The sequence below is a fragment of the Barbus barbus genome (genome assembly GCF_936440315.1).
Source record: "Barbus barbus genome assembly, chromosome: 28".
NCBI classification, from domain to species: domain Eukaryota; kingdom Metazoa; phylum Chordata; class Actinopteri; order Cypriniformes; family Cyprinidae; genus Barbus; species Barbus barbus.
The window spans coordinates 24,358,301-24,379,405 of NC_136756.1; the positions used below are offsets into that span (position 1 = coordinate 24,358,301).

The 21,105-nt window shown below is 35.7% G+C and overlaps 3 protein-coding genes across 5 annotated transcripts in view; 2 read left to right on the forward strand and 1 right to left on the reverse strand.

Annotated features, from left to right (window-relative positions):
• Positions 1 to 13,840, forward strand: part of LOC306848339 (rap guanine nucleotide exchange factor 1-like) — a 28,731-nt gene extending 14,891 nt beyond the window's left edge. Inside the window, exons 11-24 of one of the 2 annotated variants that reach the window (XM_079382824.1) lie at positions 3,602 to 3,694; positions 5,321 to 5,397; positions 5,528 to 5,633; positions 6,192 to 6,267; positions 6,400 to 6,484; positions 6,581 to 6,673; positions 7,021 to 7,206; positions 9,012 to 9,096; positions 9,182 to 9,276; positions 9,601 to 9,679; positions 9,781 to 9,882; positions 10,420 to 10,517; positions 10,622 to 10,750; positions 11,218 to 13,840. In XM_079382824.1, the coding sequence (XP_079238950.1) occupies positions 3,602 to 3,694; positions 5,321 to 5,397; positions 5,528 to 5,633; positions 6,192 to 6,267; positions 6,400 to 6,484; positions 6,581 to 6,673; positions 7,021 to 7,206; positions 9,012 to 9,096; positions 9,182 to 9,276; positions 9,601 to 9,679; positions 9,781 to 9,882; positions 10,420 to 10,517; positions 10,622 to 10,750; positions 11,218 to 11,368 (1,455 nt within the window). In that variant the 3' untranslated portion in view covers positions 11,369 to 13,840. The remainder of the gene's footprint in view (positions 1 to 3,601; positions 3,695 to 5,320; positions 5,398 to 5,527; positions 5,634 to 6,191; positions 6,268 to 6,399; positions 6,485 to 6,580; positions 6,674 to 7,020; positions 7,207 to 9,011; positions 9,097 to 9,181; positions 9,277 to 9,600; positions 9,680 to 9,780; positions 9,883 to 10,419; positions 10,518 to 10,621; positions 10,751 to 11,217) is intronic. The other variant, XM_079382825.1, reaches the window with a different exon arrangement.
• Positions 13,841 to 14,169: 329 nt separating this feature from the next.
• Positions 14,170 to 20,396, forward strand: LOC306848342 (anaphase-promoting complex subunit 7). The gene is made up of 11 exons (XM_079382829.1): positions 14,170 to 14,374; positions 14,554 to 14,743; positions 15,666 to 15,785; positions 16,029 to 16,140; positions 16,227 to 16,380; positions 16,877 to 17,019; positions 17,111 to 17,228; positions 17,307 to 17,503; positions 17,734 to 17,958; positions 18,888 to 19,038; positions 19,118 to 20,396. Exons 1-11 carry the CDS (start codon positions 14,274 to 14,276, stop codon positions 19,305 to 19,307), a joined length of 1,701 nt encoding a protein of 566 aa, XP_079238955.1. The 5' UTR covers positions 14,170 to 14,273; the 3' UTR covers positions 19,308 to 20,396.
• LOC306848340 (sarcoplasmic/endoplasmic reticulum calcium ATPase 2-like) overlaps positions 20,326 to 21,105 on the reverse strand; it is a 28,897-nt gene continuing 28,117 nt past the window's right edge. Inside the window, exon 22 of one of the 2 annotated variants that reach the window (XM_079382826.1) lies at positions 20,326 to 21,021. In XM_079382826.1, the coding sequence (XP_079238952.1) occupies positions 21,008 to 21,021 (14 nt within the window). In that variant the 3' untranslated portion in view covers positions 20,326 to 21,007. The remainder of the gene's footprint in view (positions 21,022 to 21,105) is intronic. The other variant, XM_079382827.1, reaches the window with a different exon arrangement.

Here is a 21,105-nt window from a genome sequence, read left to right on the forward strand (position 1 = left end):
ATTCTTGTCTTGCTAACCCATCTACCTCATTTCATTTGACTTGGTTTCCATTGTTTTCTCTCCCATTCCACGTGACTGAGCAGAAGGATTCACTGAGGTGTGTTGCTTAGTTTTAAGCTCAGGTATAAAGTAACTTTATGTGCTAGGAGCTATATTACCCACAAGTTTAGCCATTTGTTTGTGCTTTTAGTTTTAGTGATTTCCTGTTTTTGTTCCCACGCTCTGACTAGCAAGCACAAGCAGTTACCAGGCAAAAAATAGAAACCTTTGTCTCCCCATATTTTATACAATTCATTCACTTAACGTTGTTCTTTCCTGCTGCACAGTAAACTTCAGTCTGAATAGACGTCATATTTAACTGGATGTGAATAAAAATAGCATCCAAATGGGGCTTTTAAGGTCTTAGGCCATGTCTAATTTTCACAAACCATGATTAAATTTTTTTAATTTGCGTCACATTTAATATGCCGTCTACTCTGACTAAGGTCTATTTCTCCATTCAGCTCACATCTGCTCGATAATCTACACCAGGGGTGCCCAACCCTGTTCCTGGCGATCGACTGTCCTGCAAAGTTTAGATCCAACTCTAATCAAACACACCTGAAGCAACTAATTAAGGTCTTCAGCATCGCGTTATTAAAGGAAGGCATGTTTGATTAGAGTTGTAGCTAAACTTTGCAGGACAGTCGATCGCCAGGAACAGGGTTGGGCACCCCTGATCTACACTGTGCATGAATCTCTGGCCTTTTTTTCTTTTCCTTCCTCTGCTCTTCTCTTCCCTCCTAGGCTTCCTCACACTCTGCGTCTCCTTCCTCCTCCTCTTCCTCCTCTCTGTCATGTCAGCTGCAGCAGTGTGCGTCTGGGCCTGGCCCTGGTGAGACAGAAACCGCTCTCAGCCTTTCCGCATCTAACTCCTCTCTGAACCGCCAGGGCTCCCTGCCTGTCCCTACGGTGAGTCCCGCTTGCCTTTCGCTGGCCTCTAACGCATTTTTCTTGTCTTTTTGGACTAATAAATTAATATCTTCATATCTTTAATATTTTCTTTAAAGCCTAATTTAATAGCAGTGCTTGCCTATTGTAGAGGAATGGTTCACCCAAAAATAAAAATATTATTATTATTTTTTTTACCTTCAGTCCATCCATGAATTAGATGAGTTTGTTTCTTCATCAGAACAGATTTTGAGAAATATAGCATTCCATCACTTGCTCCTCTGCAGTGAATGGGTGCCGTCAGAATGGTGCCGTCAGAATTCACCCAAACAGTTTATAAAAATCACAACAATACACATGACTTCAGTCCATGTAAAAGCATGATAAAGCACAGTTTAATAGCTGAAACAGCCCAAATAAATATGTTGGTGGATTTTGATTTGATGTGAATGGGTGCCGTCAGAATGAGAGTCCAAACAGCTGATGCTATATTTCTCCAAATCTGTTTCGATGAAGAAACAACTTCATCATCTTTCAGCAAATTTTCATTCCTTTAATACTACGGTGCAGCAGTTCAAACATCACAGTTATGATTCTGTAGTTTTTCAATTCTTCTTCACATGCTGAGAAGTAGCACAAACATGCAAACACTGCTGATTGTCTAATTATTGACTCTGTGTAGGTGTGTATGCCAGCGGCTACAAGAGGAAACATGTTGATAATAGCTCACATGAATCACAGGTGCTGTAGCCTGTAGGCAGCAAATAGTTCACAACCTCAATTAACTGCAGCGCTGCCTCGTTAGGGTTCAATGATTTTTTTGTTGTTGTTTTTTCACCGCACACGCCTCTAGTCTTTAGTGGCAGAGATCTAAAGATCTAAAGAGTCAAAAGCATGTACCACACAGGGGTCGTGCAACTGTGTCCTGCTGAAAAGTTCAGGTTAAACATGCATCATCCCGCAGGGACACGTCAGACTCCCTGCTGTTAGGTGACTGAGCTGCCTGTTATGATGTTATGTCTGCTGAGTTGTATCCTCTGGCTAAGTCTGCTGAATCACAGGGAACTCTTTTCGATACTTTCTCTTATTGGGAAAGCGACTACTAAATATAGGTGATCTGTCTCAAGAGTTAGTAGCTGGTACTTTGTGTCCCATTTCTTTTTATTAGATGTGTATATATGTGTGTGTGTGTGTGTGTATATGTGTGTGTGTGTATATATATATATATATATATATATATGTACTTATATATGTGTGTGTATGTGTGCGTGTATATATATATATATATATATATATATATATATATATATATATATATATATATATATCGAGAGAGGCAGTAATTCAGTGGATCAGCTTTGGGATTTAATGTCTGTTTTTTAAATAATGGTGATAAGTGATAATAGTTTTTTATTATAAATAGTTTTTTTATTCTTTTAATCATAATTATGGATTAATAATAATGTATCATTAACTTAAACTTATTTTTATTATTTTTTTATTTATAATCTGATAATATAATGAATAATTATCACAGTTGGAATAGTCATACACAATACATTTTCATTCAATGCACAAAATGTTATTATTTATAATAAAATAATCAACTAAAAAAAGTTAATTTCATATGAGTATTGCAGCTCAAAGTGCCTTACAAAAAAATGTGATGTACGTTATGTTAAAAACAGATAAAAATCTCATAATTAATGTGACATACAGTAAGATTAAAGATGAAATCCACAGTAGATACAAAGATTAAACCCATAATAATAAAAGATGAAATTAGCCTGCATAAAATGCATAACAAGATATGTAAATTAAAAATAAGTAATACTAAAAGAAAGCATAATGCATGCAATGCTTCAGAGAAGTCATTGCTAGTTAAAAGCTAAAGTAATAAGATGTTTTAGCTTTTGTTTAATTTTTTTTTTCCTTCATAAAAATTCACCATATCAAAATTCTAAATCATACAGTAATACCACAATAATCAGATAGAATTAAATGGACTTGGACTGAATTAAATGTAATAAAACCCTTTGTAATCTGGCAGAGAAAATGGTTACTTCCTATTACATTAGTCTGCACTGAAAGCACATGGCTTATTGTGACTGCTCTCATTGTAATCAATGAAGCTGTCTGCTCAAGAGTCTGACGTCAATACACTTGTAATGTAGACAGCTATGTTGATTAGAATGAGAGCAGTAAAGTTTTATTACATGATAAATGATGCTTGCTTCCAGTTTAGAGACCGTTAATGATCTTATTTGGTGAAGGAATTGTTTATTGTGATAGTTATGAATAAATGTAATCATGTATTGAATATTTGATGTCCTTTATTGTATTTCTTCTGCTGCAGTTAAGCAGTGAGTCACCTGAGGCCTTGCATTACATTGATTTTACCACAATGAAGAGTGTTTTAGGCAGTTAACTTTAATGCAGTTCAACTTCATGTAGTAAAATCACTCTAATGCACAAATTTCGTGCCAAGTTTCCAGATCTATATCCAGTGCTATATCTTGCTTTGCTACCAAATGTCCTTTGATTTCAGGCCCACCAGAGCAATTGATTCCCTCCGCCAAGATTATTACTTCATTGGGCATCAGCTCCGAACCACACCTTTACTCTGACGCTTGTCATTGCTTGTGCTGTCCTCCCTCTTGTTTTCCTGTAGAGCGAAAGTGCTAATGATGAAGGTGGGGAGGGTGAATATGTCAATCTGTATTCATCCAACCAAGCCAATGGAGATGTGACTTTCTCCAGTGGAGTAAGTAACAGCATGTCAGCGTTTCAGGCTGATATGTCGGTGCCCTCACATGCTGCGCTTGTGCTGTTTGTAACTCTAATGCTTGGCTTTGCATCATGCGACTGGTTAATTGCAAATTTTACTTAACACCTGCCATCAAGACACTTTATGAAATGTCCCAAAGCGACAAACAAGAAATCTCTTGCATGCTAATCTGAGCTTTTGTCGTAACCAGCCGTGACTCAGTATTGTTGCATAATAAATTTTACCGTGCCATGCTGGGTTGCCCTGCCCACAGTAAAATTTAATTGGGTCAAAATCCTGCTCTTTATTGTTGGTCATATGTCTAGTATTTATTTTGTGCAAGATTTTGCATGCAGTGTGGCCAGAAAAACTACTTACCTTTTCAATGACTTTGTGTGCAGACATTGTTGTGAAATCGAGTTGCTCTGAATTCAAGAACTGAAAAGAGGAATTGTTGATTCGATGATTGTGTGCTTTCCAAAAAATAAAACCTGCAGTTGCAGCAGTAATTACTAAAACCCTTGAACAGATCATCAGATTTGTCCCCATTTGGTAGAATGCTACACAGTCATGGCAAAATTTTATTTGACATTAGCTTTAAAATATGGCATGACTAAAAAAAACATAATTTGGTGAAACGGTGAATGTGCAGTCTAATATTTTGGTGTTTCCATATATGTGTATGTAATTCTCTACTACAGTGTATATACATACTTGCTATGTATATATAAAAACTGATGTGAAGTCACAAGAATATTTTCCTTGGTGATGCTTTGTGTTTGATTTATAAATTAACAGCTTAGCATAAATGATTTATCTAAACTTATGTTTGATAATCATTGATAATCACTTATTGATGCATGTCATGGGTATTAAGGTACTTTCTGTGAAGCTGATATATCTATATATATATATATATACTACAATTTAAATGCACGAGGTCAGCAATTCTTTTTAACAATAAATCAATAGTTTTATTTAGCAAGGATGATCAGAAGTGACATTAAAAACTTTTACATTTCAGAATTTCTATTCATCAAATACTGCTAAGAAATAATAATATGAAAATAATACATAATAATAAGAAATAATAACAACAATGATAAGAAATGTTTCTTGAGCACCAAATCATATTATAATCATTTCTGAAGGCTCATGTGACACTGAAGACTGGAGTAATGGCTGCTGGCAGCTTTACATCACAGGAATAAATTACATTTTAAAATGTATTTAAATAGAAAACTGTTATTTTAAAATATTGTTTAATTATTTCACAATATTACTGTTTTTACAGTATTTTTTATCAAATAAATGCAGCCTTGGTGAGCATAAGAGACTTCTTTCTAAAAAAACTTTCTGACCTCAAACTTTTTCACAGTAGTGTATATATAGTTATTCAGTGATTTTACTCAATTGTAATGTGTTATCAATATGCCCCAATCCTGTGTTGAATGTTTTGTGAAATGCAGAACTATCACCTTGTTCTCTTCCCTGTATTTTGAATTTTATCAAAATGTAAAATCCTGCTGTGCTGTTACTGTGAAGCATTTTGCCAGAGCCCATTCTTCTCTGGATGGAATGATGGTCCTGATAGTCCTTAAATATTTTTTCTGTCGTTGCCAGGACTCTTCATGTGGTGCTGAGGACTCGCTCCAGGACTCGGCTTCAGAACACAGCAAAGATCCAGCTGACAGAGAGGGGTAACATTCATTACTTTAAAGGAAAACCTCAGAAATCATTTTATGATTTGGCATTTCTTTTCTCCCACCAGAAAATGCCTTTTCTTCCATTTTTTTTTGTACTTTTGTTAAGCTATCCTCTCATTCGCAGCTGGAAGCAGAAGTGTGTGGACTCAGAGTTAACCTCAGAAGAAGTGGGTGAGCTCTACCTGATAGACCACGATGAGATAATTTCTCGGTTAACACTAAAACAAGAGGTAAAACTTATGAGAAACATGGCAATCTTTAATTTTAGAAGCTTATATCTTGATTTGCAATGGTTGCAATGATGATCAGAGAGCTAGCGTGCTCTCGGCTGCCCTCTGCCTGTGAATTAAAGCCACTGCAGTGCTGCTGTGGTGAACCCCAGTGTTGAAGTACATGTGAAATACTCCTGTTCACACTGCAAGGTCAGACCCACTGCAGAGAGCATCTCCGCTGAATGAATATATAAGAGAGTGGACCACTTGTACTCTACAACAAGACAGGAAATATGACTCTAGTGAGCAGACATGCTGCTTCCTGTTCCATTCTGCATTTGAAAACAAGAACGAGTCTTGAAATGAAACATCCTGACATCTCAACATGTGTTGGGGTTCAGTTGACCCTAAATATATAGGGCTTCCTTAAGACCAGCCGGTTGTTCAACTAGTAGATTTTGAAAATATTATTTTGCACATACCTCTAAGAAGTTATATTTAGGAGCTGATTACATGAAAAGCTCTAACTTTGACCTGATTGTTGAAAACCGTATAATCCTAATCTGTGTTTCTCAGAACGATGACGGCCCTGATGTCAGAGCTGGATCAGGCGATATTTTATTAGTTCATGCCACCGAAACAGATCGCAAAGGTAAGAATAATCCCTTCTGATCTAAAGGAGTCCATTATTTTGTGTTATTTGTATAATTTATTTCTATTTCTCATTTTTAAATCTAACCTATAATTATGATTAAATAAATGTACCTTATGTTCTCTTTTGTAGATCGAGTTTTATACTGTGAAGCTTTTTTGACCACATACCGAACGTTTCTAACCCCAGAGGACCTCATTAAAAAGCTCCGCAATAGATATCCTTTCTGAGGGTACAGGAGCGCACTTTATGAATCTTTGCATTGCTAACCTTTTTACTCTCCAAGCTTCTTTTCGCCCTTAACTCTGAGCACATTTACCAGATTTTCTCTCAGCTCTGACATTATCAAACAACGAGCTAGTAAAAACACCTTCTTCGTGCTGGTGCGCGTCGTGGATGAGCTTTGGTGAGCTGGAACTCAGATTTTTCCTTGATGATATGCTGTTTTGCCATAACGTTAACAATCTGGCCACATACAAGGTTGGAATAATCATAATATAAGATGATTACAGCTCGAGTTCTGAAGGCACTTATGCAGTTACTCCACACTATTTACTCATAGGCCCAAGTGATGACACAAGAAACTAAAGAAATGTAAACATTTGCCACAAAAATGTAGTAGATGTTTCAAATATTGTTCTACAAAACGCCTACAAATAATTGTGCCTATAAGTTGTTTACCGTTTCATATGTGAAATCTGCAATATGTTGCTTGTGAAGCTTATTTGAATATGAACTCTTATATGTCATCAGTTTGGTGGAGCTGACAGAAGACATCCTGAAGCAGCTCATGGAGCTTGTGTTCAATCTGTTGTGTAACGGTGAGCTCACTCTGGCCCGGGTTCTGCGCAAGAACATCCTAGATAAAGTCCAGCAGAAGAAGTTTCTGCAGTACACTAATTCCCTCAAAACGCTGGCTGCACGAGGTGTGGCCGCCAGGTAATGCTCACTTAAATCTTCTTTCTTTTAAACTGGGTTGCTGCAGGATTTTTAAGCTCAAATTTAAGACTTTTTAAGATCTGCACAAATAAAATGAATACCATATGAGCGGGGTAGGGCAATGTCTATGGTAAGCTATTAAACTGTAAAAAGCATGATTTACAGTTTTCACAAAAACAAAGTTTTATAAAATGATACACTTCACATTTTAGCCTTTAAACCGTTTTTAAGAAAATGGATGAGTTATTATTAACATACAAATTTAGATTTTTATAATGAATTATGTTGTTATCGATCCACCAGTTCACATTTACAGTTCTTTTCACATTGGTCTGAACAAAAAACAACTCAGTGTTGTTCTACCAGAGGCTAGGACCGCATTACTAGGACCCTATTTTTTGTGACAGTGGGTGCCATCTAGCCAATTCTATTCCAACAGAGGAGACATGATTCAAACATATGCAAAGACTAGATCCAAGGAAACTATTAATCTTTCCATCTTATTTTAATGTAAGAGCTAGTGTGAACTTCAGTGTTAATCTCCATTTAGCTGTGCAAATCAGTTCATTGTGCTGCTGGTTGTTGTAAATTAGTATTTGTATTCAAATTATTTTACATTTATTAAAATACTAATAATCACACTAATTTGTACCACAATTGTTTTACCGTTTACTGCACTTAAAGTGGGTCACACATCAGATGTGAAGCGCTGCGGCTAATGAACTGAAGTCTTGCACATACAAAAGTCTTTCTTTCCAAGAAAACTGAATTTAAAACCAGAATATCTACACAATATATTGAAATATATTAGGTAAAATATTTCAAGAGGGTTACCAACAGGTATGTTTAGGGTTAGGAGTTGGTTAAGACAATAATTAAGAATACAATTAAACAACTACATAATTCCTTAAAAATAATAATATGCAGAATTTAATAGCAAGTGAAATGGTATGAGCCGCTAATACACACATACAAATAAAATAAAAAACTATAGTCCTAGAAATGTGGCCCTGAAACTGCAGCCTCCAGTATTGCAGGAATACCTAACTCACAACAACAGCCTTAGGCCCCGTTTACACTAGTGCGTTTTCATTTTAAAACGGCGTTTTAGAATGAAAACGATCAACATTTATGTCACATGACCATTTATGCAGGTACAACCATATACATGTATAGGTAGATTCCCTATTATTTAGATTGCGGACGTGTCTGCGTGCTTGGAGCGGCCGAATGGGGAATCTACCCATATGTATCTATGGGTACAATTCGCAGAGCGAACGTGGGCAGCCACGACATCGCTTTCAAAAGTCTCCGTTTTGGTCCGTTTACACTGAAACGCCACCCCAGAGTTTTCAAACTAAAACGGGGTCTGCAGCATTTTCAAAAGTCTCAGTTTTCGACCTTGGAAACGCTGGAGTAGTATAAACGATAGGCGTATCCGTAACAAAAACGAAAACGCACTAGTGTAAATGGGACCTTATTGAACTCTCTGCCAGCAGGAGGTGCCTCCAGAACCGTTTTCCCGGTAACGGCAGAACACAAAGCAGCGCAGCACCGGATTTTGAAACAGCAGCGCTCATGTTTATTTAATAAAATCATAGCCTTTTTTTTTAAGTTTAATCGTCACATTAAGCTATATCGCAATTCTGGTCTGTAATCATAATTAAGACTTTCTTGTACAATTTAAGACTTTTTATGACCTTAAATTTGATACAAGTAAATTTAAGACTTTAAGGACCCGCGGGAACCCTGTTTAAAAATGTATAATTTCGAGTGAATTTAACTGATTTTGACTTTTTTAACAGGCCTGGCACTTTGCATGACTTCCGTAGCCATGAGATTGCAGACCAGCTGACTCTCCTCGATGCAGAGCTGTTTTATAAGATAGAGGTACGGCATCTCTAATGTCATTCATCATGCTTTCTATCTTGAAAGATTCAAGCTTTTCCAACACGTTTTTCCTGTATTTCTGCAGATCCCAGAGGTGTTACTTTGGGCAAAAGAACAGAACGAGGAAAAGAGCCCCAATCTGACCCAGTTCACAGAGCACTTCAACAACATGTCATACTGGTATGATGCTCTTAATCTCAAGATGGTGTAAAAATTTCAGCATTTCTGAGCATAGCCAGAAAACTAGTCTTACAAAACTGGTCCATATTACAGCTTATTCTGCAAGAAACTCACTTAGACACTGTCTATTTTGTATATTTGTGTTTCTAAAAATTAATTGTTCGTCGATTAAAAGTGGTGAAAACAAATGGTGACAACGACCCTATATGAAACTTTTCATTGCATTCATATAAATCTCAACCTATTTATGTTGATGGAGAACATTTTTATGGACACTTTAATGAGTATACAGTACATTATATATTTTTAATCTCTCTTTTTAAGGGTTCGGTCCATAATAATCCAGCAAGAGAAAGCCCAGGATCGGGAAAAACTACTTCTAAAGTTTATCAAAATAATGAAGGTACAAACTAATTTAATTCTTCCAAACTGAATCTAATGAATCTAAACTGAATCTAATCTAAAAAAAAAAAAAAAACGAACCTGTGTCTCTTTGTAATTTAGCACTTAAGAAAACTGAATAACTTCAACTCCTACTTGGCAATATTATCAGCGCTGGATTCAGCGCCTATCAGAAGACTGGAATGGCAGAAGCAAACGTCAGAGGTACATCACATACTCCAGAGCTGGGTAGATTACTTACAAATTGTAGTCTGTTACTGATTACAGATTACATGATGAAAACTAGTTAGTAACGTAATCTAGGTAATGTATTCTGACTACTTTTTAGATTACTATTTATTAAACTTGTTTTAAATTTACCATTAAACGTACCATATTGATATAAAAAAACAAAGAGAGAGAAAATATAATCCTTAAAATATTTTTTTCATCCTGTCTGTCTTTGTGAATATAGTCAAAACTGAATGGGATTTTTAGAAAGGAAAATTTAAAAGAGGAAGAATAGGGGAGAATCAATAAGTTATGAATAATTTACTGCCATTGTATGAATATGTAATCATGTAATTCATAAAAAAAATAAAAGTAATCTGATTGAGCATTTTAAAATGTAATATACTCTAATTTGGAATCTGATTATGTAATCCAGATTACATGTAATCAGTTACTACTACCCAGCCTGTCTCTATATTATTGTAGTGCTCAGTCGATCGTCATAGTAACTGATATGTGTTATCTTCACAGGGTTTGGAGGAATATTGCACTTTAATTGACAGTTCCTCCTCCTTCCGGGCGTACAGAGCAGCTTTGGCAGATGTGGAACCTCCATGTATACCGTATCTGTAAGAACAGATCATGTTAAGCATTAAAAAAACATTTTGTATTGCGTGTAGAATGTCATATTCATCTTTATCAACTCTTTCCCCTATTTTGCCGCAAAATACAGAGGACTCATCCTCCAGGATTTAACTTTTGTGCATCTTGGGAATCCTGACCTCATTAATGGAAAGATCAACTTTTCCAAACGCTGGCAGCAGTTCAATATCCTGGACACTATGAGGCGCTTCCAGCAAGTGTGAGTACTTGGAAAACATTGGACAACCCCTTTAACATCCATAATCAAGTGAAAACTAAATTTGCAGGACTTGATTTTATTGTGAAAATGTAGCTAGGACATTGTTGGTGGTGTTGGTCTCTTCACATTTTGTATTTTCTCAGATTCAAATGAAGAATTTTGCATGATTTTGCCCGTTCTCACTAAGAACGATAATGTTCTCCGTATTAGCAGAGTCCACACCACAACTATAACGATAAGGGCACAGAGAAACAAATCACTTTTGAAACGATTTTTTCCAGCTGATGACTGATAAAAGCATTGACAGCCAATCAGAATCAATCCTGCTGTTACAAGTTTGAGAATTTAAAGCCGTAGACGAGCATGCCCTTAGAATAAACTGATGATATTGTCTGCTGGCGTGGACGCTAATATAGTTATCGTCCTTGGTGTGAAAGGGCCTTTATACATGCATCTCTTTCTTCCAGGCACTATGACCTCAAACACAACGACGACATTGTCTCATTCTTCAACGACTTCAGTGACCATCTAGCCGAGGAGGCATTGTGGGAGCTCTCTTTGAAGATCAAGCCTCGCAACATCACTCGCCGGAAAACAGAACGAGAGGAACGGACGTAGCTCACTCGGCTAGAACAACAAACTGCTTTTAAATGCCACTCTCCTCTGAAGTTGCAAGACACAGCAATCACAAGTTACTGTAATGGCAGCTACGAGACTGGAAACGATACTGTATTTCTGTTACAGTTTACTGAAACTTTTTTTTTTTAGCAAAAATACGTGATTCGATTTTTTGTAATTGCACTGCGTCTGAACCTGTGTAAATTTGAAGTGGAACAGTGGCAAATGAAAAGACAGAAAACGTGACTATGATGTGTCAGATTACGGGGTTTGAGATCGTAACCTGGGATTTGCGGTGATATTCCAGGATCGTCTCACCATCTGGATATTTGCGGTGCAATCTGGAAAAACAACTGCGACTCCAACTGCAAACTTATACCATGATGCCTCAGTGGGCACTTTGGATGTGGAAGTTCCTTGAAGACTGATATTTTTATTTATTTATTTTGTATGTAACAAATGCACATAAAGACTGTAAGTACAGCTGCTGGATTGAACAGCTTCAAGCATGTATGATAATGGGTCTTTATGAGGAGGCACAGTCTCAGTTATTAATAGCACTATCAGGATTTAGTTGCTTATTTTTTTGCAAGATTAACACAGTATCCAGCTGAACTCAAAAGGATCTTTTCTGGATTTGAGTAAAATCCTAAAATTCTTTAACCAAGACTGTGCTAATTTTAATGTGTGTAAAGTTCCTGTTTCCCACGTGGGATAATTCAGACTCTTTATCCCACAATTTGGACTTTCTCACAGTTCTGAGAAAAAAAGTCAGAATTGCAGGATAAAAAAAATCTGAATTCTGACATTTTTCTAGCAATTCCAAGTTTATATCTTCCAATTCTGGCTTCTTTTTCTTAGAATTCCGAGTTTGTTTTTTCTTTGTTTCTTCCATGGAATAAAAAGGTAATTCTGACTTTTATTTCCCAGTTCTGAATAAATAAAAAAAAAGTCAGAATTGTGAGATATAAACTCACAATTACCTTTCCCCTCCTTAAATAACTACATTTTAATGTTTCGGTTTATATTAAACTCACTTTTTCATTTCAGCAATTTGAGGCCTATTTAAAATCAGTTGTCTTCCGATTACAAATAATTGCTAATAATCAGGGAAACTCATTTTATTAATCATGCCTGTTATTTATGTATTTATGTGTAGATTTACAAGATGCTTTCATCAGTGTTTGCAAAGTAAGGTGTGTCTTCACCGGTGTGGTTTTTGCGAGAAAGATTTTAGGAGTTGTGTTATAACTGTTTGTAAGGTACATTTCAATACTTATCACTTTGCACAACAGCAAGACACAAAATAACACTTCTGTCGATCTCCCAGAGCCATCGCAGTGATCAAAGACCTAGCAAGTGCTTGAAGCTGTTCATGAAGTGGTGTCAGTGTGATTTATTTTATACAATGCCGTTTTCCTTTTGTTTTTTAAAAGGATTTTGCAGAGAGATTTACTCTGTTGTTGTGAGATGTGATCAAATGTGCACTTTGAAGTTGATTGTGGGAAACAAGATTAAAGACTGTTAGGGAACAGTTTGAAGTGGACATGCGTATGAGCCTGAACCCCTGCAACGACGCTTACACAGGAACCTTTTCTTACCTGCGAATTGGACTGAAGTTGGTTTCAAAATTCCAAAGACCGCAGACCACATATCACCACTGTATGAACATGATTATTCAGTTGCATATAACATACAACTGACATGTACGTCTGTACACATAACCCTGTGAAACCTGGTAAAATATTATACATATCATCATTGCCTTTGTTTTATGCGTATGTGTGTGTGTCTGTGGGTTAAATTTGTTATGGTCAGAGGACATAACTTAAAGCTGTGACAAAACAAAATCAGCGTAAATTATTAAATATGTATTTAAGGGTATATAAAAGGATGTATTTAAGGAGTTTGTGTTGTATGTGAACAAAATTATGTAGAGAGCATTACCCAATCAAGATTTTTTTTTTTAGATAACCAATAACTTATAAAACCAATAGCCAATATAAAATGAAGAATCAAGTTATTAGATGTTTCTTACAAGCTGAAATAAATATTGATAGTTCATATAACTGCATTTAATTATATTGATCTTAGATAAGTGTAATTACAATCAACATATTCTCAGAACTTTCTTATAAAATAGTGTAGATTTATACATTTAATGTAAAAATAACAGCTCAGATAATTTGTTATTCTGAGAAAAATTAATGAGAAATGTTTCATATGTGAGATCTGATTTAAGATTACAGGCTATCTTGGCACATTACTTCTGAAACTTTACAGAAGATGTGATTAATGTTACTTTTTATAATGTATGTATCTGTCTTAAAACATTTTGAGGTAGGAAAGTAGATAAGTGTCCAAAGCTAAAGTCTATCCCCCAGTTTCACAGACAAGGCTTAAGTCTAGTCCTAGACTAAAATGTAAGTCTTAGCTGTTTCAACTGAAATAAACTTGCACTGACTGACCTTCAAATATATCAGTGCCTTTGTTTTGTCTCAAGATGCACCCCAGTAATGTTTTTGTCTAAGTATGTTTAGAAAAATTACTTAAATGGCCTAATCCTGGTTTAGTCTAACCCCTATATCGCTCAATTTCAGTGAGTATTAAATAAAACCTCTACGACTGTCAATAGAATAATATCCAGCTAAATCAGACTTAAACGATAATAATGCCTAATAATTAATATACGACAATGAAGAGGAAAATCATAAGAAATAATAATGTTTAAAACGGCATCAACAGAGGGGAATCTTTGTAAACATCACTTACCAAGTGCGGACTTTTATTTTGAAATCGCATCATTTCCTGCCGTTTAAAAAACTCTTCTCTGTAGCACTGCTGTATCTTCCGCTGTGTCGCGGCGCGTTTATTAACTAGAATTGTGCTTTGAAATCGATTAAAGATGAATGTGATCGATCATGTGCGGGATATGGCAGCGGCAGGGCTTCACTCTAATGTCCGGATCATCAGTAGTTTACTCCTGACCATGAGCACCAACAACCCGTGAGTAACGTACACTATATAAACAGATCTGGGAGCTGTCGGATGTGAAGTGTCCAGTGATGATATTATTTATTAGATGCAGAAACACACAAATGTCTCATTCTATAAGCTCACATAAAGGCAAATCGACGGTAGAGCAACAATTGCCCATGGTAACGTTAACCATGTTGTCTTCTCAGGGAGCTCTTCTCGCCGTCTCAGAAGTACCAGCTGCTGGTGTATCACGCGGATGCTATTTTCCACGATAAAGAGTACAGGAACGCAGCCTGTAAGTACAACATGGCTTTACAGCAGAAGAAAGTGATCAGCAAAACATCTAAAGTGCGTCCATCCAGCACAGGAGGCACAACATCTGCGGTGCAGGCACAGGTGAGCCCCAGCAGACCCTCACACACACTCAAATACCACAGTTTGCTACATTAACAACCCTTGAATTGGTTTAATCACTCCAGTTTGTGTTCTTAGGTAAGTGCATGTTAAATGAATTAATCTAAAACTAAACAATAGCTATAGATAATGTCTTTTTGTTTGTTTTTTAATTGTGATGACTGTATCAGCCACCACTGTCATTAAAAAGTATATTATATTACGATACAGAATTTTGGTCGGTAAGATTTTTTTATTTATTTTTTGAAGACGTCTCATGCTTTTTAAGGCTCTTTTGATTATGCTCTTTTAATATTATCTATTATGAAATATTATTACAATAAACTGTTTTTAGTATAGGTTAAAATGTAATTAATGTTATGAAATTTGAGCGTCGTTACTCCAGAAATCATTCTAAAATGCTGATTTACTGCTCAATAAAAATTTCTTGTTATTATCAGTGTTTAAAATAGTTGTGCTGCTTCATATTTTTTTGTGGAAATCATGGTACATGTATTCTTGATTTTGTTCAGAGAAAATGCAAAAAAACACAATAAAAAAAAAAAATTGGTAATATAAAATGGTACCAAAAGTCAAGTCACTGTTGATCAATGTAATGCACCCTTGAATAAAATTATTCATTTCTTTCAATTAAAAAAAAATAATAATAAAAATTGTGCTGAGCTTATGAAATGTAGTGTACATAATATAATTGCTATTTTATAATTTAATTTTTTTTGTCAGCTAATATGAAGATCATGAGCATTAGTGATACTTGTCTATGCAAACACTAATTATTATGATTTTACAAAATTGATAAGATTTGTAGTTGCTGTGGCATGGTGATTTTTGTTATGGCTGCCATATTTCTTATGTTCCTTTGTGAATGATTGTAGTTAACCTACTCTGTGTTCATCACCTACAGAACTTGCCGTCAGAGATTGAAGTGAAATATAAAATCGCAGAGTGTTACACTATTCTGAAGCTGGATAAAGATGCCATATCAGTGCTGGAGGGGATCCCTTCACGCCAGAGAACGCCAAAGGTGTGTTTTCACACACTGTCATTTGTTTTACGTGAGTGTGTGAGTGTGTGTGTGTGTGAGTGTGTGTGTGTGTGTGAGTGAGTGTGTGAGTGAGTGTGTGTGTGAGTGAGTGTGTGAGTGAGAGTGTGTGAGTGAGAGTGTGTGAGTGAGTGAGTGAGTGAATCTATCAAGCTAAATGTACACATTTATTATCATCTAAAACTGATGTAAAAGAGCACTTTGTTTAATTGTCTTTAATTCCAGATCAACATGATGCTGGCGAATCTTTACAGAAAGGCTGGTCAGGAGCGCTCAGCTGTTACCAGCTATAAGGAGGTCTTGAGACAGTGTCCCCTAGCTCTTGATGCTATTATTGGTCAGTAAGAATACAGCTGTGTTCCTGTGATGCTGCATCTTGTCTGAACCCAATATTAAAACACAGTCCTGTCTTGTCCACTGCAGGGCTTCTGTCTCTGTCGGTGAAGGGGGCAGAGGTCGCTTCCATGACGATGGACGTGATTCAGAGCATCCCGAATCTTGATTGGCTGTCTGTCTGGATTAAAGCACATGCTTTCATACACGGAGGAGACAATCAGAGAGCCATCAACACTATCTGGTGAGGATAGGACACTATCAATAAAAATATTTTGTAGAAATTTTTGTGATAATATTTATAGTAATGTTTTATATATTTGTTTTTATTTTTATTACATTATTTTTCTTTAGTAATAATTGTGTAACTTCATTATTAGCCACTAGTGTCATCAAAAAAGATAAGATCCAGTGTCACTGTATTATTTGTATGCATTTGTAATATTTATTAGTATTTTTATTAACATGCTTAGAAAAAAACATGACTTGTGTGCATCTTGAGACAAAGCAAAGGCACGGACATGTTTCAAGGTCAGTCAGTGCAAGTTTCTTTCAGTTGAAACAGCGAAGACTTACATTTTAATCTAGGACTAGCCTTGTCTGTGAAACCGGGGCATTATATTATATTATATTGGTGTAGATTTTGATTATTCAAGCAGAAATGGCAACAAAACAGTTGCCCGCCTCTGCACGATGTGCTGAATCATTCATGTCTAAAGTACTTGTTTATCTCTCCTCAGCTCTTTGGAGAAGAAGTCACTCTTGAGGGATAACGTTGATCTTTTAGTCACTCTGGCGGATGTGTACTTCAGGGCTGGAGACACTAAGAACTCCATCTTGAAGTTTGAGCAGGCACAGATGCTTGACCCCTACCTGATCAAAGGTACATGGCATTAACCAATCCTTCAACAATCCTAGATACAGTGCTTTATGATTCTTGTTGGTTTGAATGAAATCATCGTGCTGTTTTGCAGGTATGGATGTATACGGCTATCTGATGGCCAGGGAAGGTCATCTGGAAGATGTGGAGGTTCTCGGAGGACGGCTCTTCAACATATCTGACCAGCATGCTGAGCCCTGGGTCATATCTGGGTTAGTTTGACCTTCTCCTAATGTGTCTGAAACGTCTTCAGATTCCAAAGCAACTGAAAGCTCTTCTGTTTTCCACAGATGTCACAGTTTCTACAGCAAGCGTTACTCTCGCGCCCTGTATCTGGGAGCTAAAGCCATCCAGCTGAACAGCAACAGTGTGCAGGCGCTGCTCCTGAAGGGGGTGGCGCTGAGGAACATGGGCCGAGTGCAGGAAGCCATCATACACTTCAGAGAAGCCATGAGACTGGCACCCTGTCGTCTGGACTGCTATGAAGGCAAGAAAGACTTTCATGATGATCGAAATAATCATTTCTAGCTATTATGCGTATTTTGTAGGTTTTTAGGAAGATCGTGATAGATTTGTGCAATAAAAGATTATCGATATTTAGCCTATTTATTTGCATTCTTGTATTCAGTCTGTCCATTTTTTTTTATATTTTGTAAACGTTAGACAAACCCATAATCATTTGCTGTTGTCTCAGAGCGATACTTTCCTTGTTTTCAGGTCTGATTGACTGCTATCTTGCCTCTAATGGTATCCGGGAGGCTATGGGAATGGCCAACAATATTTACAAGACCCTGGGAGCAAACGCCCAAACTCTCACCATCCTGGCCACAGTGTGTCTGGAAGATCCCATGACCCAGGAGAAGGCCAAGACACTGCTGGACAAAGCCCTCGCCCAGAGGCCCGACTATATCAAAGCTGTCGTGAAGAAAGCAGAGCTCCTCAGTATGTTAAAAATTCTATTCTATAAAAGAAAATTCTATCATCTTTCTATGTTAATCGTAGACTTTGCCCATATTATATTATTATTATTATTATTATTATTATAGTTGTTGTTAATTTATTATGATTTAATAATTTATTATAAATAATAATATTATTTAATAATTATTAATTTTATTATTGATGTATTTATTTTATTATTGTTATTATTATTATGTTGTTATCATTATTGTTTTTATTAAATTACTATATTTTCTTTGTTTACTATTTATTTTCTTTAGTTATCATATTAATTGCATTATAACTAGTTATCATATTAATTTATTACATTATTTTAGTTTTATTATTTTTTATATTCATTTATATTTATTATTATAATTATAATTTATTATTGTTATTAAATAATTATTTATTTGTCTATTTCATGGTTTTTATTTATTTATTTATTTTTATGAAGTAATTAAATTATTATTATTGTTTTTGTATTATTTATATTATTTCCTAATTATTAATTATATTCTTATTTTATACTTTTCTAGTTATTACTTATTTATTCTTCTACTTATTCATTTTTATTTTTTACATTATTTAAAATGTTAATAAATAATAATTTCTTATTATTAATTATTATTATAGATATTTTTAAATGATAAAATTATATATTATTTTTTTTCTATTAATGAACTACTACTAGTAGTAGTAGTAGTAGCAAATTTAGTTTTTCCATTGATAATTATTATTATAAATTATTTTATTTTTTAAATAATATAAGTATTATACATTTATTTATTTAGTTGTAGTATTTTTGTTGTTGTTCATTAACTGTTATAAAAGTTAGTTATGAAATAAAATAAATTGTTGTTTTATTAAACTTAAGCTTCAAAAGCATATATTTTGGTGTTATGCTATGTAATGCCTAAATCATTTTACAGGTCGAGAACAGAAGTATGAGGAAGGAATAGCACTTCTACGGAACACGTTAGCCAATCAGAGTGACTGTGTGCTGCACAGGATGCTGGGGGATTTTCTCGTAGCTGTCAATGACTATCAGGAGGCCATGGACCAGTACAGTATAGCGCTAAGGTAACGTCATCCACACTGTACGGTAAAATCTTAAACATGAGGGTTGAGCAGAAGTGACTGTTCTATTCCTCTTCTGTAGCCTCGATCCGAATGACCAGAAGTCTCTGGAGGGCATGCAGAAGATGGAGAAGGAGGAGAGTCCCACGGACGCCACGGTGGAGCTGGACGGTGACGATATGGAGGGCAGCGGGGAGGAGGGAGATCTGGAAGGCAGCGACAGCGAGGCAGCGCAGTGGGCCGATCAGGAGCAGTGGTTCGGCATGCAGTGACCCTCAGCACTCTCTAAGAGACTCTTGAGCTTCAGCACTTCAGAAGAAACATTGTGTGTGTGTGCTGAGATGCCATAATGCTCACTGCTGCCATCTGGTGGTGAGTTACGCACACTGACATTAATCGGATTTGTGGATGACATTCAGATTTGTCGGCTTTTTGATTTGTTTGATAGCTTGTCCTCAAAGTGTCCAGTTTTGTCATATCAAAAAATTATCTTTCTCATATGAGAATCCAGCACTACACAGATTTGACTGAGTTCAGATAAGAACAGTCCAACACCAGCTTGGCCACAGGGATGGTATGATCTTGGACTAAATCCACAAATGATTCACTCTTAATGTATTTTCCAACAGTTTACTAACAGTAGTTAAACATCATGGGTTTCAAGTTCGCTATTTTGGGCCAAATACAGGACTCTTACTTAGGTTTTACACCTTTATGAAAAAAAAGTCATTTTATTTACATACTTTTTTTTTCCTTTTTTTTTTAGCTTTTTTTCAATACAAATGATGATTGTTAAAGAGGCATCTTTAAATCAACCTCAATCCGACAAAATCTTTTTTTCGCTCTCTCTGATCTGGTGAGTGTGATGAAAACAAGTCATATTTCACACTAAAATCAAAAAAATGTTTTGTGTTCCTGTTAGAAATTTTTGGCATTTAAGCACATTTGTTTTCTTTACTGTAATATTATTTAACATTTGTTTAATGCTCATTCAAAGTGGTGATTTCAAGATAATGCAGTGCTACTTTTTTGCTTTAATGATAATGTTTGTATTATTACTTATGCAAAAGTGGTTTGTTTTATGCATTTTTTACTTTGATTTTGGTGTGAATATAACCCAGACATGTTAAGTTTTGTGAAATTTAACAGAGCACATGATGCAATCATTCATTTCTGTAGCCCTAAGTACATTTTTTCAGTGTTTGTCTTCTTTTAATGTTTCTATATTATTGTAAAAGACTATTTTTAAATGTTTTGGAATTAAAATCATGGCATGAAAAATATTGACATAATATTTCAATACTTTTACTAAAGAATATCTCTTTTCCCAATACAAAATAAATCAAGCGTTGACACAGGCTAAAGAAAACAGCAGTGCAACCATGTAATATTTTATTAACCACAAATCATTGTGATAATTACAACACTGATTCTGCAGCACCCGCCCTCCATTTCCATGGCAACTGCTGTAAAAGACCGCCTGTCTCTCAAGGTCACACACACGCACACGCCTAACATCTGAAATGAGCCTCTGCTTTAAAACATATTGCACAACCCTGCGCAAAGCAACAAGAACAATCAGTTTTGGTTAATTTACATATCTCACAAAAGATCTGAGGAGAAAACAATGCTTTTTTTCACTAATTGCATCCTTTTAAATATTGCAGTGCTATACAAAAGTATCTACCATAAGGGGACATGCACTGTGAAAACTGCTGTAATGTTACATTTTAAGAGTATTTTCAAAATGACCTCCATTCAGACGGGTTTGACCAGAGCCATCAGGTCTCAAATCTATTTTTTTTTCCACTCTTAATGTTTGAGCTGCTTCTAAACTAATGACACAAATGCTTAGGTTTTTAGCACAGTTGACATGCAGGCCTAGAAAGATGTGGAGCTGCTGAAAACAACACATGCACTAAAGTCAAGAAAACCTCACAGCTTCTGCAAGGAATACAGAGAGCGGATTGGCTTAATCATCCCGAGCTAGAGAGAGAGAGAGAGAGAGAAAGATGGAAAAATAAGGACACATTTGATCAAACATGAACTCAAAATATACATACAGAAATG